General features: G+C 46.4%; 1 protein-coding gene across 6 annotated transcripts in view; it reads right to left on the bottom strand.

Annotated features, from left to right (window-relative positions):
* MAPKBP1 (mitogen-activated protein kinase binding protein 1) overlaps positions 1-14,804 on the bottom strand; it is a 102,391-nt gene extending 87,587 nt beyond the window's left edge. For 5 of the 6 annotated variants that reach the window (XM_042047016.1, XM_042047018.1, XM_042047021.1 and 2 more), the window contains exons 1-2: positions 14,697-14,804; positions 13,528-13,865 (exon numbers count right to left, since the gene is read on the bottom strand). In XM_042047016.1, coding sequence (XP_041902950.1) covers positions 13,528-13,644 — 117 coding nt within the window. In that variant the 5' untranslated portion in view covers positions 13,645-13,865; positions 14,697-14,804. The remainder of the gene's footprint in view (positions 1-13,527; positions 13,866-14,696) is intronic. The other variant, XM_042047017.1, reaches the window with a different exon arrangement.
* Between the last annotated feature and the right edge of the window lie 90 nt (positions 14,805-14,894).

Below are 14,894 nucleotides of genomic sequence, written 5' to 3'. Positions count from 1 at the left end.
CAAAATACTGCTCCCTCCAATGTGTAACAACATGATGATCAAGGCAGCTCCACAAGTACCCAGACTATCTGTCTAATAGTTTGAGGAGGAAAACATCTGACAATTCAAGCAAACTCAGCAGCAGTTCTGGAGTCAAAAAAACTAAGATTGTCACAGACCAAACTCTGTGGCGCTGGGCCACCAGGTTGCTGTGAACTGAATCCTATGGAATTTCTCACAGGTATTCCACCACAAGAGAAAAGAGCTGAGATCTTCAAGCACGAAGCCAATGCTCCAGACCCAAGTACCTATGCTCTTCCCTGAAGGCATGCTGTATGGCATTTTGTTGCTGCTTTCAGCCACCTTCCACAGCCTTTTCCACTGCAGATAGAGTATCTGGGAAGTCTTCTTGAATCAGCTGTAAGGAAGGGAAGCCCTGGGTCTACCACTTTCTTCTATTTATACCAACAACATTACTGCAAGAGTTCAAATATATTTTATATATAGCTCTGTGGCTTATTTCCAGGCAGAAGTAACTCAATGCTGGTGTACATATGTTTAGACCACAGCAATTGGAAACAATGTCCCATAAACTCTGTTAACTGCTGCTCCACTGTAACCAGAACAGGCTCTACAACTGCAGAAACACAAGCCATGATAGGAAAAAAAAATTTTAAAGTTATCCACCCACAAGATAAGTAAGCCAGTTGCCACCTGCACAGCACTGACAGACTTCCACTGTAGCCCCAACAGATTTATAGCTGTAAGTTAACAGCCAGCTCTTGTCACATCAAGATATAGTGCCTGACTGCCAAGAGACCACATGGAGGTGACCAGGGTGTGGGCCAGCATAAGGGCAGACATCTAATACATAGAGCATCTGCCAGTATCCGCTTGCATTTTGTAAACTTAAGAGTGGGCGAACAGAAGATAGTTAGATTTGCACAGCTCTATTTGCAAACCATGTACTGAAAATATCAGCAGTGCTACCATATTTCAATGAGTCTGATTTGAATCCAGAACCCATAAGCTCACACACTGAAAAGGAACAAGAATGGAAAGGAGTACAGCCCTGGCCCAACACCCAAAGGGTACTTAGATCGGCACTGCCTGCAGGGGCCTCAGTGACAAGTAGATGAGGAAGACACTTGCTAGAAACCTCTCAGGTTACTGATCCCAGTGCTGAGCCTAGGCTTTAACACGGCCTCAGGTGAGCCAAGCTTCAAACAGCAGCCCACATGTAGACAAGCACCAGGTGATAATTACCATGCCTTTCATCAGCTTATCCCTCTCACAGGCTTCTAACACGACCCTGTCAGTCTTCCCAATACACATAAAAACAACCTTTCATCACATTTTTCTCTGTGACAGCTGAATACCGGTAGGGTGGAGGGGGAACAGATATGTGATTAACACATTTTTTAAAAAAGCTTGCCTTTCTTATGCCTGAACCCAATGGGACTGAACTTTAAAGAGGAGGGAAGCATAATCAACACTTCAGAAGTATCTAAAAATGCATGACACTTTTGGTTATGGGAAGTGGAAAAGTTAATGACCACCATCTCAGGTCTCTGAAGAGACAGGTGTCTCTTCTCCTGGGATATAAATAACCTAGCTTTATTCCTGCATAAACCTGTTTGTAACTTCAGGGATGGAACTGCCCTTCCTGAACATGCCAGGTCAGCATCTTGCTTGGATCAGAGAAGGCTCCGTCACTCTGTCAGGAAGCTTCTAGATGGGGAGAAAAAGGGAAACCAATTTCAGGGATGATGATAGGGGTATAAAATAAAAATGGAATTTCTCCGGTTAACTGTTTATTTGGGGAATCTGAATGAGGGAAAGTTAAACAGTCTCTGTTCCAGGCTTCACAGGACTGGTTAGCAACACGTTCAGGAAATATGGATTATTGGACAAAGCACAGCTGAGCTGGTCAAAACACCATGATGAAGACAACTGCATGATATACATATAAGGCATGCACACAGATACAGTTATGTGCATTAAATGAATCATCACACATAGACTCTGATCTTGCAATTGGCCACAGAGGCACTTATCTTTACATCCTTTGGGTGAAATTAACTACTCATACTTCCTCACCACACAAAATTAAGCTGAAGCGCCCACAGGAGTGGTGCCAGAGTTTGCATTCAGTTTTCTTTTAAACTTTTCAAGGTCATCACAACTCTAAAAATGCTACTAAGAGTTGTGTAACACTGTGTACATTACAGCTGTAACACAATACCACTGTCACTTTATAAGCAGGGGAAAAGAGCAGCCTGTAAGTTACTGTACTAACAGGCACACTAAGAAAAGTAACATACACTCAACCAGAACACAATATGTTCTTCCTATTAAACACACACACACAGAAAAATAGAAACATAATCATACCATCATCCAACCAGGCCTCAGCATTTAAGTACGCTCTACAAGGCAAAACCCTGCTTGGCAGCTGTTTACAGTACTTTCCTTTCTGGGGACCTGAGAAAAGCATCCAAATGAAATCACAGTAGAGAGTGGGAGAGCAGGACACGGGACAAAACGCAGGCAGCAGACCTGGAAGTAAATTCCTCTTTCAGAGAGATGGCCGCAATGCATAGGCGGCATTCCCTCTGCTGGCCAGAGACAAGACCCTCTCCCCAGCAAGGGAAACCACCCACTTTGACATTTTATGATGGATTTTGTTTCTAAGCCTTTCCTTCTGTCCTAACTGCTTCTGCAGCTACAGAGATTGCTAATGATTTATGGTTCTGCCATCTCCTCAGCATGAGAGCTCCACAACTCAACTAATCCCAAATGCTACACAAGTATGTTTCAGGCCCACAACTCCGTTCCCAACAACCCACGGCAGGAATACCAGCTCGTCTCTGTCTAGACAGTTACAGTACTCTTTACACAGCCTCCTTCTCTCCTCAGCTAAGGCTGCCAGCTAAGGAGGGCTGGGTTGCTCCTCCCAGTACAACAGGCCCTAAGTGCCAGAAAAAACCAGGAGCAGAAAGAAAGAGATTCTGTTGCTTGCCAGCAAACCTTTAGGCAGTAGGTGATGAGTGTTCCCAATTGTTTTAAACCTCTGGAACATACTGACAGCAAAACTAAATGCCTTATTGCAACAAGCGCTCTTCTTTTCCCAGGGGAACATCACATGTCTGTCCACAGTGAGCAGTATTTCTCAACCCCTGGTAACCTCAGAGATCCCCAGGTGCCCTGTAAAACACTTGTCTTTCACCAAAGAGGCAGATTTTTCCAAACTAATGAGACAATTCAGTTTCCTTGGCAGAAATGCAAAGCCAGAAGCTGCCCAGTGCATCATATCCTCTACCACGAAGGGCAACGTTACTACCCAGGGCAACCTGGTGGTCTTACCCAGCCTTGCTGGTCAGCCTGGAACTTTGGTCACCAGAGTTCCACCATGAAGGTCCAGGCACTGTATGGGACAATGCAGACTCTGAGCATATTATAGAGGGTTTGTCTAGACTGGGAGCTTGGTTGTATCCTTTTCCCAAACGTGTGTTTAAGTGAAGCTTTGTAGACTTACCAAGGGCCACAGGCCCCAGGCAATGCAGGGCCCTCCCTAGGCACCGGGTACCCACAGAGCCAGAGGCAGGGTCACAGTGCCCCTTCCCAAGCACACCACAGCATGTCCACAGCCACAGGAGGCTGCAGCACCTGGAAGAAGCCGGGACAGAAGCCATGAAGTTGCCAGCAAGCAGGCAGGCCAGGCCATGCAATTGCAACCCAAGTGCTATGCGGCCCACTGGCTCTTGCCCCAGATCCAGCAGGCTGTATAGAAGGTCATTAAGCAGCCCCCTGGCCATTTTATTAACAGCTGTGTTTACACAATGACACTCCTGGGCAGAGACATTCATTCCAAGGGCCTGGAGCAGCTTCAACATACAGCAGAGATAGTCCAGGCACTGTATCTTCTCCCCCAGCACCACACTCATTTTTCCACTGATGGCTCCGTCAAAAAAGTATTTTTTGCAGGTCTCAGACATCAAAAAGCTTATTTGCAGCCCTGCTACAGAAAATGGGCCAAGAACTTCACAAAGCAATGTCCATAAGCCACTCAAAACAGTGACACAGGAGACCTGCTCTTTCAGAAGTTACAGCCAAAAGAAGCAGCAGCAAGGAAGCTGAAGAAAGCTGCCTCTCACCCAGAGCACCTCATCCTCCCTCAGCACCAGTTTTTCACACTGCTGATTGCATGCTAATACATCTCAACAGCTTAGCTTGGGAAGGCAGAGACAGGCAGCACAAACCACGGATTATCAGGGAGGAAGATTATCCTCCCACTGCAGAGGACAGTAGAATCCCAATTCCAGCCTCAAAAGCTGCTCAGGCTTCTAGAAACAGCTCCATTCATTGAGGCCTACCACACACTCATCAGAAATATTTGTTCATACATTTTATTAAGAACACTTTACGTCATCTTGTGCCCATTCCCCTCAACCACCACTCCCATAGCAGGGGTTGGAGCACAATCACTGGGCAAACACTCCCCAGCCAGCCCTCACAGTTTGGAAAAATACACAGAACCATTTCTGAAGCCTGTCTGACCATGATTCAGTCCAAGAAAACTAGATGAGTTCGGACATGATGGGCTTAAGCAAAAATAGCAGATCCCAAATTTGTCAGTTCCAGTTTACAGTTAGCAATGCTTTTGGACCCAGCTGCTCGAGAAGGATGACACCCGCGAAGCAGGTTTGAAACAACTGTGCACAGAACCACTATATCTAGTTCAAAACTGGGAGATAAGCCAAACACAAGCCCAAGTTATGCAGCTGTTTTAAAGCCCAGGATGCTGGGACACTTTGCAGTAAGTGGAAAAGTATCCTGTCTGCTTTACATTGAAGGGAAAAAAGAGGCTCAGAGACTGAAGAGCAGAGCACAGAACCCAAAAATTTTAACTGCATTTTAAAAGAAAATTACACAGCTCTATTTCAAGGTTCACTCTACCTTCATACAGATCAGCAGCACAGAAGCACTGGTTAAGAGCATGAAAAACATCACTCTTAGCCCACACAAAGCTCTTGCAGAAAAGACTAGTATTAATGAAATATAACTGGCAGAAAGAAGTCATTTCACTGGTGTAGCCTGTTTCTCTGAGGGACAAGACTGTTCAAGAGACTCTTTTGATACTGTGTTACCATTAAGACAGCTTGTTTTTAGATCTCAGCTTGCAAATTATTTCTAGCACAGGCAAGTGCTTAGCCAAGTACACCCTGACACTCATGCCCCCTCAGGATACCTCCAACACCATCCCTATCCCCTCATGGTTCCAGTCACAGCATGGCCCTGGCCAAAGCACAGAGTACAGCAAGCTCTGAACACCAAGACCTGCCACCAAATAAGGAGGCAGGTCTTGCAGACACTCTTTTCACCCTCAGTCTTATTCCATGTTTCAGCATCTCCAGTATCTAGACTGCATTAGGGACTGTGCAATGAACTCAAGCTCCTTTGGTGCAAAGCCTGGCCTGAGCAATGGTGCGCTTTTTTTTGCAAATGAAAGCATCCCTAGTACAAACAAGACTTCAAAGGCAAGCAGCCCCTTATGTGCTACTCAAAGGTGAGCGGCCAATTTCAAAGCCCTTGGGAGACCTCAAAGGCTACCACTGTTGAGCACAGGAGAGGTAGCTAACACTTCAATACTGGCACTTCAAACAGCTGCCCTATGCTGGGCCTGTCTGTCAATAGGGAAGGGTTTCTGAACAGGCAACACTGTTTTTCACAGTGCCTACTTGGGAGAAAAACAGGAGCAGAAAGCTTTACAAATCTGTATCCTTGAATCCATGGACACTGCCATAAAGTTGCTTTCTCCTTTCAGAAACCCCTCCATCTGCCTGCTCTCAAGACATTTGTTAATGTTATGACTCTCTACTATAGTGCAACCTCCAAAAATCTACTTTCTTCCACAGAAAGGAGTCTCTCTGGATCCATGATGGGGCAAATTTCAGACTAACTGTGCAAAATGTCAGGGAGATGCAGAAATTAAAGAAGCATCACAGTAAGGAAGGAATGTCATTGTTAAAATTTCATGAGGTAAGAAATCTCCTATTAGTTGTTACATCACATTAGCCATCTTGACCAAGTGTGAATTTTAACACTGTATTTGGGAGAACAAGCAGGTCTGATTTTATTTCTATTGACTTGGAAACTCTGAATACACCAGCAGTTCATAGTCTTCCACAGTACTATTTTCAATCAGTTTCCCCACAGTAACTAACAACAGTACTGGCCTCCTGGGACACTAGCAAATTTACAAGGCTTACTGGGGTTTCCACAGCTCTAATTCTTATGGTGCTTCATCTGCTTCAGCTCGTTGGAAAGTCATCATTACCAGCGCTACTGAAATCATTAGTGACAATAGGACCAAGTCAGCATTTACAACAGCACAGTTTGGGGACTTTTAAGCAAATAATCTTAAATGAACACAAGTCCCCCTCACATGGGAGAGGTGAGAAACATCCCTGGTAATCTGCGAGAGGTTGGGCTTTGTGACTAAGGCTAGGACTTGGCCTTAGAGGATCAAGATTCAATTTCTAGGTCTGCCTCAGACTTCCTATGTGAGTTTGGAACCATGTCTGTATAGAAAAAGCATGTTCCATTCCCTTCATATCTTTAGTGTTTTAAGCCTGAAGCTCCTCTGGACTAGGTCTACTTTATCCCTTCTGTCCAGTGCTCACCAAAGCAAGGCAGAGAGATGGGATGCTCCTGCAGTCTATGGTCATACAAATACGAGACACCTTCGCATCGGTATTTTTGAATACAGATCACACAGCACAGCTGATTTCAACAGCTGCAGGCCTCAGTTGCATTTTCCTTACACAACACACGAACATGCTCAGGGCAAGGCTAAGCAGCACTGTGGTGAAAGGAAATAGTAGGAGGGTTTTCTGAATTGCAGTAGCCAGCCTTTGGTGGGTACAGCCTCAGCAAAGCCCACAGGGTTTCAGGAACAGGGACCAGCCCACACCTGGAGCTGGGAACCAGAGCAGCGAGCGTGCCGCAACCCTGCTACGCACATACCAGAGCTCATAAACTTCCAGCTGTGCGGAGGCAGGTACACCAGGCACAAACAGCAGCCTGAAGTAACTGAAACTGGGCTTGGTGATAGTTAATTATTCAGTCCTTAGCTGGGATCACTCAGCATTAATGTCAAGACTAAGCACTGTTTGAGTGCCATGTAAGCACCGCTCCTGGCACCAAACATCAAAACCTTTGAAAAAAGCCAAAGAGTAGCTAGTACACGTTGTTTGCTTTCACACTCACAGAGAAAATTGTGCCAAGGCTAATCAAGCAACTTCTCCCTACGACCTGATCAACAGGAAACAAAATATCTACTTCAATTTTCCAGGCCACCAAAACGCTGACCACCACTTTCTCAGCCAGAAATGGAGGTGGTGCCCTGTAGTTACTTTCCACTAGACACAGAGGACAGTAAAATAATATACAAGTCATTTTACAGGTGCTTGCAGATCCTTGATGATAGAAAATCAGATAGTGGCCCAGCCTGGTCTAACACCCAATCATCACTTCAACTGTTCTGCCCTTCTGAAACAAATGAGGTGATATACCACAGGTAGGGCCAAGCACGAAGCTAGTGAAACAGATGGTATACTCTGAAGGAGGTCTCTTTCCACTGTGTCTGAGGATGTCTTTCTCCACCAGCCCCCTCAGCACCACACTGAACAACAGCTCTGACTAGCAAGCAGCAAATGTACCACCTGCAACACCTCTGACCAGCCCTGACCTCTGCCATCTTACTATCCCAGCCAGGTCTTTGGCAAATACTACACGCTTGATGGCCATGGGCAAAAGAGGGGCTGTGTGTGCAGAGGTCACCCAGCACAGCAGGGACAGCAGTGTAAAACGTGGTTACGAGCCTCTCCAGTCAGGTTAGTCAAGTCCCACATGCCCTCTCAGAGGACCCAGCTCATCTGAAGGAGGTGAAGAACAACATTCAAGGCAGAACCACAGCAGCTCTGAAAGGCTATCCAGGTAAGCAGTGTATGACCATCCACAGGAAGCAAGAACCATTTAAACCCACCAGGCAAATGACCGGGTTTGCGTTATTTATACTGACTTCACCCCAGCACATCTTCATGCTTCCCCTGCCACAGAGATGTCTTCCTGCTATCTTTCACAGTAAAGACAGCACATAATTTAGGGAGGGATAGAAGGATGGATCTTGCCAGTAATCTTGCCTCAAGACTGGCAAGAAGTATCACAGTGTTTTATAGATACAACTGCAGGCTGCAGGACCAAATATGTTGAATTGTTATATGCTTTTATATCCACCATACTTCAAGAACCAAAGTCAACTGGCTCTGCAGTCCACTGGCAGAAAAACTCTGGCTTTGATATTCTATGTGTATGTAAGTCACATTTAACACTCATGTTTAGACCAGGAGAGCTAGCCAGATCACCCTGTATTTTCAGGACAAAGCATATCATTCACAGACTGAAGAATGGAAAAAGAAAACACTGTGTGTGAAACTATTAACAAACACAGAGTCATCTTGAGCATCACATATCTGAGGATGGAATAGGGGACACCAGAGCAACCCAGCAGGGAAGCATTCAACTTCTGAGCTATGACACTCTCAGTTGTTCCACTGACTCTACCTACAGATACAGACACACCACTGAAATGCAGGTCTGGCTGTGGAGAAGCCAACCAGCCTTTGTCCTCTACTTTAAGGGACACTGTTATAAGCCTGACCAGAGACAGACATGAAATCCCTTCTATCTCTGGACAGCAGGCCCTAAGCTGTTGAAGCAATTGGGTGTGTTTAGACTGAGCAGTGCAGAGCTGTGAGAGAGATCCCTAGCTATCAACTGGGGTCAAGCAGTATTCATGGATGCTGAAGTAGAACAGGCACAGCAGCAGACAGCCAGACCATTCCCTCAGCTGTGCCCCTGGCTGCCCTGTTTCCAGAGATGGTGGGCTGAGCACCGCTCAGACTGCAGTGGAACGAAGAGGATGAATGAGGCAATACTGCATTGAACAGCTCCTCAAAAGCACCGTCATTTTGTAGAAGACCCTTCCAAATCCTGCCAAAAGAAAAGCTTATGCCAGCATCAGACAGGCTGCTCTCTAACTCCCCCACAGAGTCAGGCTGCTCAGCCCCACACCCAGCTCCCTTGGGAACCCAGCAGGTTCTGCTGCTGCAGGACCAAGTTGTTCCCAAAGACTTACAAAGAATCCCATTCTGCAACAAGCCTCAGCTGCACCTGGAGTGATTTAATAAGAGGCGATAATTTTTGATGCATTTATATCAGTGAACCAAATTTGTATGGTTTTTTGGTTCTGTTCCAGTTCAGGTTCAGCAATTCTCAGCTGATCCAGTTAAGACCGGCAGTGGTCTAACACTGATTCATGTTGGAAGCTATGATCTTTTCAAACAAAAAGGACTGTGTGCTGAAAGCAGGAAGCTACAGTCAGGACAGAAACATTCCTCCATTCTCCTGTGTCCAGGACAGCCTGTGGTCCTAGCTGAGCCCTCCAGCTTCTCAGGGGATTAAGCAGCTGGAGAACTTCATTGGGAATGACAAGACATGAGAGGTCTGAAGCTTCCATGGATGTGCTTTCCTCTTAAATCTGTGCAAGCTCACTGGCAAGACACAGAAGTACAGGTACTTGTTTCTACTGGCTGGCAGTAAGAACAGACCATGCCTCACCAAAGGAGGACAGGAAACCCTGTCCCACTAGGAGCAACTTAGTCAGGGCTCATTTTCAGAACAAAAGCTCTCAAGAAGGTTTTGCAGAGCCACACAGTCCAACCCAGCATCATGGGGCAGGAACAGGCACTCCAGCTGCACATGTCTGCGTGCTGCTTGGAGAGGGGGAGACCACAACACAACAGTTCCCTGCTGAGGAATTCAGGTTTTAGTCAAAGCACTCTTTTAAACAAGCAACTTGAAATATTTCTGGCTCAGAAAAAACAGGAGAGATCAAAGAAACAAGCAGCAAATTCCAAATGTGTTTCTTTGATTCACTGACTTCCCGTTGCAGGGAAAGCCTGTAGCAGGTTTTGTAGCAATTTGTTTCTACATTGACATTCACAATCTCATTTGACTTAGGATACACACCAACCCCCTAAAACAGGCACACCTACATCGATTGAAAAGAGGTTTATATTTACAAGTGTAGAGCTCAACAATATAAACAGCCCCTGCAGGAACTGTACTTCCTTAGGTACATTACTTCTGTGAGCAGGGTACTACAGCAACCAGGACATTTTAACAATGGGAGATGGGTCAGCCCTTAGCTTCCCGACTCTCCTGATAGTACTGCTCTGCAGGGTGATTCAAAGGCACTTAGTGCCCCGTTTTTAACCCCGTGTCTCTACTGGAATCACAAGCACGGTGACCAGATGCACGGCTGGATTTCTGGCAGGGCTAGTAATCCTCTAGAAATTGAATGCAGACCAATCAACTTATCCGAGGAAATTTTAGCTTCCAACCGCCACACCAATACATTACAAATCCCAACAGTCAACAAGCCTTAGACTTAAGTCACAGTACTCTAGGTCTATATTGGTTCAACACTAAAAACAGGGATCTGGAGAGCACAACAAAAGTGGATTCAAGCCACGAACACCAGAAAACACACAAAAAAAGAAGTCTAAACACAAAACTAGTCAGGCAGCAACAAAAATCAGAACTCCCACAAAACAAAAGCTGTTTTCAAAAAGCAGCAACAAAACCAAACACTACATCCAATTGGTCAACAAGGTTTACTTAGAGCTCCCATTCCTTGCCCCCCTTTTTCTTTTTTTAATTTCCATGATTAGCTATTGGCTCCTTAGTTTTGCTCCCATAGAGATCTCCTGGAGCTCTACAGTAAAACCATGCATTAATTATAGCAAGAAATAAGTCCTAGTGGAAGTCACAAAACAAGTTCTCTCTTGTACAGATCCCAAGTAACACACTGCATGTCCTGCACAGCCATCATGCAAAATATCTCTACTTACCCACACTCCCCCTTCCACAGCAATGCACAAACAGGTCTCTACAGAGCCAGCCTCCCACAGCCTGCCCACGGCCAGCCCAGCACGATGCAGCTGCTTCGCTGAAAGGAGCCAATTTCACAGGCCTTCTCTTCAGCATGACAAACTGCCCAAGGGGTCTGTCCCTAACCACTGAGACAGCCTGGCAAGCCTCACATGCCCAAAGGGTTCTTTAGGAAAGAGCCAGGACACTTCCCACTGGAGGGGAAAAAAAAAAAATCACAGCTTATGGAAGTTTAGGCAGTGCCACTGAGGGTGCTTGTCCGTCTTAAACTGAGCACCTGGTTGCAATAAAAAACTTGAGGGACGCAGAGGACTGTTGAGGGCTGGTTCTTCACCTACATCTGCATATGCAAAGCACGATATCATCTTCCAGGGATTAATTTAGGGCAACAGTCCAGCTCCATCCTACATAACCAAGCAGTATTCAGTTGTGATGACCAACTTCATAGGCCCTTCCACTCTTCCACCTGACCAGTTTCATACAGCTCTTGGAGCAGTCATTTCTCAAAAAGTCCAAGAGACAAAGATGCCTGAAAGACTCCTTCCTGCAGGTCAAAAAAGACCCTTCAGGGGTGATGTGTATGACGCTCAGTGTTAGTCCCAGTGGTTTTTACACACACACCAAATAGCAGACTGAAATCTGTTTTCTGCTATTTTAGAAAAGTAGAGCTGCTTCTCACCTTGGAAAGCAGAGGAGCACACATATAGCAGAGGGAGCATCTCCACAGACACCCAACATATGTCAGAACTTTGATAAAGAGCCCACTCCTTTTCACCTTTCCCACTCCAGCTGGCCCACTGATGGCAGACCCTAACTCATTTGAGCTAATTCAGAGCAGATCACTTTAGGAAACCAACACCTGCCCCTAACTCCTCATAATGTCAAACTGATTCTACCAGCAAACTCCCCATCAGTTCCTTTGCATCTCACTGATTAACGGCTCTTACTCATAAGATAGACAAAATCCAGCCCTGAAACCCTAATTCAGTGGTGAAGAATGAATCCACAATATCCCTCCCCAGGGGCTCAGACAGCCCTGGCTGCACACTGGGAGACAGCACAAAGGATAAAATGGAGCTCTCCCAAAAGGCACGTGTAAGGAAAGCAAAATGAAACATGTACCAGAGAATACCCAGGATACGTAGCAGCAGGTCACAGCCCAGAAAAGGAGTGTGCAGACCACAGAGCCAAAATCAAATGCTATCACATGTGGGGTACAAGTACTACTTCTTCCAGTAGAAGTCTCTGCAGAATACGGACCAACAAACTGCTCTTCAGCAACACCAACAAAGTACGTTTCACTGGCAGTCCACAGGCTGCATTAAATGAACGTACATGTACACAATAAGGTCAAGCACAAGCACCAAGGACTTTCCCCTAGACAACTTTAAGGAAGCCATGCAGGTTTTTCTCTCGCTTGGCAAGAGAAGAATACTGTGTTCCTTGGTATTAAAGAGCCATCTAAGGGAAATTCTGACCTGAACGAGAGTTCTGAGAACAGGATGTCATCCTGGGGAAAGACCATTCTTAGGTACAGCGTCATTTACTTCCCCTGAAGTTTTATATACGCTCTTCACTTCAAGAAATTTTGAAGCATTACTGTTTTGAGACCAAGGAATACACTTTTCAGACGTGTATTACAATATTTCTTATTTATTAGCAAGTCTTCTCAAAAGGGGAGGGATTAAGTTTTCTATTTGTGGAGACAGAGAGCTACACAAAGGCCGAGTGATTTGCCCAGGGTTAGAGGTGAATCAGTGGCAGGGACAGAACAAGGTGCCCTGACTCAGAGGCACCTGCTGTCAGCACAAGGCAATGCCACCCAGCTCTTGTGCTCCCTGAAGTCAGGTTTAAGTCATGCTCTCCTCATAGTCAATTCCCAGTGAGTGAGTGTCTGTCAGGAATTCTCCAAAACACCAAGAAGAATGATGGATTTTTCTGGTAGAACGAATTACACCCAACAGAAGATAATCCCAAGGAAAGATGGTCTGAGACACACAGATGAAAGCACATCCAGACCTATGGAACACAGACCCTATCTGTCTTGAACAGACACCTCCAAGACATGTTTCACAACTTTCATATCATCCTTCCCTTCTCCATAGGCTCACAGAACTCTGCTTTGCAGGGTGAGAACAATTGCTTACACAGAACAGGTGTTTCTGTATCCTCAGCTGCCGGTAATGCAGGTTAGCAGCTGGTAACATGGAGGAAGAGGCAACACTGGATTTCTCCTGTCAGTCATCTGTAACAACTCCACACACCACAGTGTGGGAAATCCCAAAAAGCTTTCTGATACAGACTGGGTTCATATCACACAAGCAAAAAGAATGCTTCAGAAGAGGCGTACAGGCTTTAGGAAGGATCTGTAGCACAGCAAAGATCCCAACTAAAAGACAGACCAGTCATGCATCAGTTCCTCTGCATAATTCTACAGTTATACCAGGTCTCCCAAAGCAGCATTATCAGTACAGATGGAAACTTAGACAACAAAGTTAAAGCATGCTGGCTGCACCACACAGCACTCACCTTGCTGCCTATATCTTCTCGCTTGTTCCCAGGCTTGCTTCTCCTCAGCTTAATGGAAGGCGAGCGAAGCAGATTTTTGATCCGACTTGTTATCGTAGACCCTTCGACTGACATCATCTCCAGGTGCCACGGAGGTATTCACCCCACACACAGACTGTGCCTGGGGAACGAGCCCAGGTTTGAGGCAGAAACACCACTGTGCTCAGCTTTGCTCCCACACACTCACATATCTCTCTCTGCTCAGGAACTCCACTCCTGTTACACTGCAAAGCTATTCACAGAGGCTGGCAGACTTTCCTTTTGCAGATTCCAGAGGATCAAATCAGCAGTAATCTAAACTGAAAGATGCATCGTGAGTCAATACGATATTCACAATAAATTCTAGCCTCATTCTTTGCAAGAAATGTAAACGCAAGAGCTTATAGTGATGCCTTAGGCAAGGCATAAATAGGGACGGACGTAGCATTATTATTTTCAGAGGTTTCCACACAAATTATCATCCATTTAATATCGATTAACACATCCACACCAATTCCCAAATCCAAAATTTAGATTTTGCACTTCAGTATCATCTTATGACAAAGAAAAAAATTGCCACCCCGTGTTTAGCTTCACACACATCCATTCCACCTTATGCTTCAGAGCCTGGAAAGCATAATGCTGTACTTGACTATTAAATGCTGAGTCGCAGAAGAACCCCGACAACACACACGAGGGAGTTTTTAACTCTCACTGATCTATCTCTGTTTTAAGTCCACACAATTACATAGTGTGTGATACCAGATAATAAAGGCATATGATGTTCCCACGTCCCCCCACCCTCTATTTACAAAGTGGATCAAGTAGGCACCTATAGCTGCTGCCAAGGATTACAGACCCCCGGCCAACACCTTCACCTTTCCCGAAGCGCCGCTGGTGGCCGGGGGAAAGAGGGATGCAGTCAGAGCCTGCAGTGAATTAACCTCCCGGCTTCTGTGCAAAATGGGGGCGGGGGGAAGAAAGAGAGAAACAGAGAGAAGGGCAGAGAGAAGAGAGGAGAGGAAGAGAGAAACGTCCAAGCCAGCACAGCCAGCAGCCTCCTCCCTGCGGCGGCAGCACTGCGGGCGAGGGGCCGCGCCTCCTCCGCCCGCCCCAGCCCGCCGCGCCGCGCCGCGTTGAACCTCTCCTACCTGGCGCCCAGGAACGGCGATCTCGGCGCCCACGGTGCCCCGCAGCGCCTGCCCATGCAGCCGGCCTGCCCCGAGGAGGGGCCGCGGCGCGGGCCGCCCCCGCGGGCGGGGCGGGGGCTGTACCCTGGGCGGCGGCGGCAGGGAGGGGTGGCAGTGAGGGGGCGGCTCCGCAGTGCCAGGTGCCGGCCCCGCAGTGCC

Source organism: Corvus kubaryi, unplaced genomic scaffold (genome assembly GCF_017639235.1).
Source record: "Corvus kubaryi isolate FWS band 111438036 unplaced genomic scaffold, C.kubaryi_AGA036_p1.0 66, whole genome shotgun sequence".
NCBI classification, from domain to species: Eukaryota; Metazoa; Chordata; class Aves; order Passeriformes; family Corvidae; genus Corvus; species Corvus kubaryi.
This window is presented reverse-complemented; position numbering and strand designations above follow the sequence as displayed.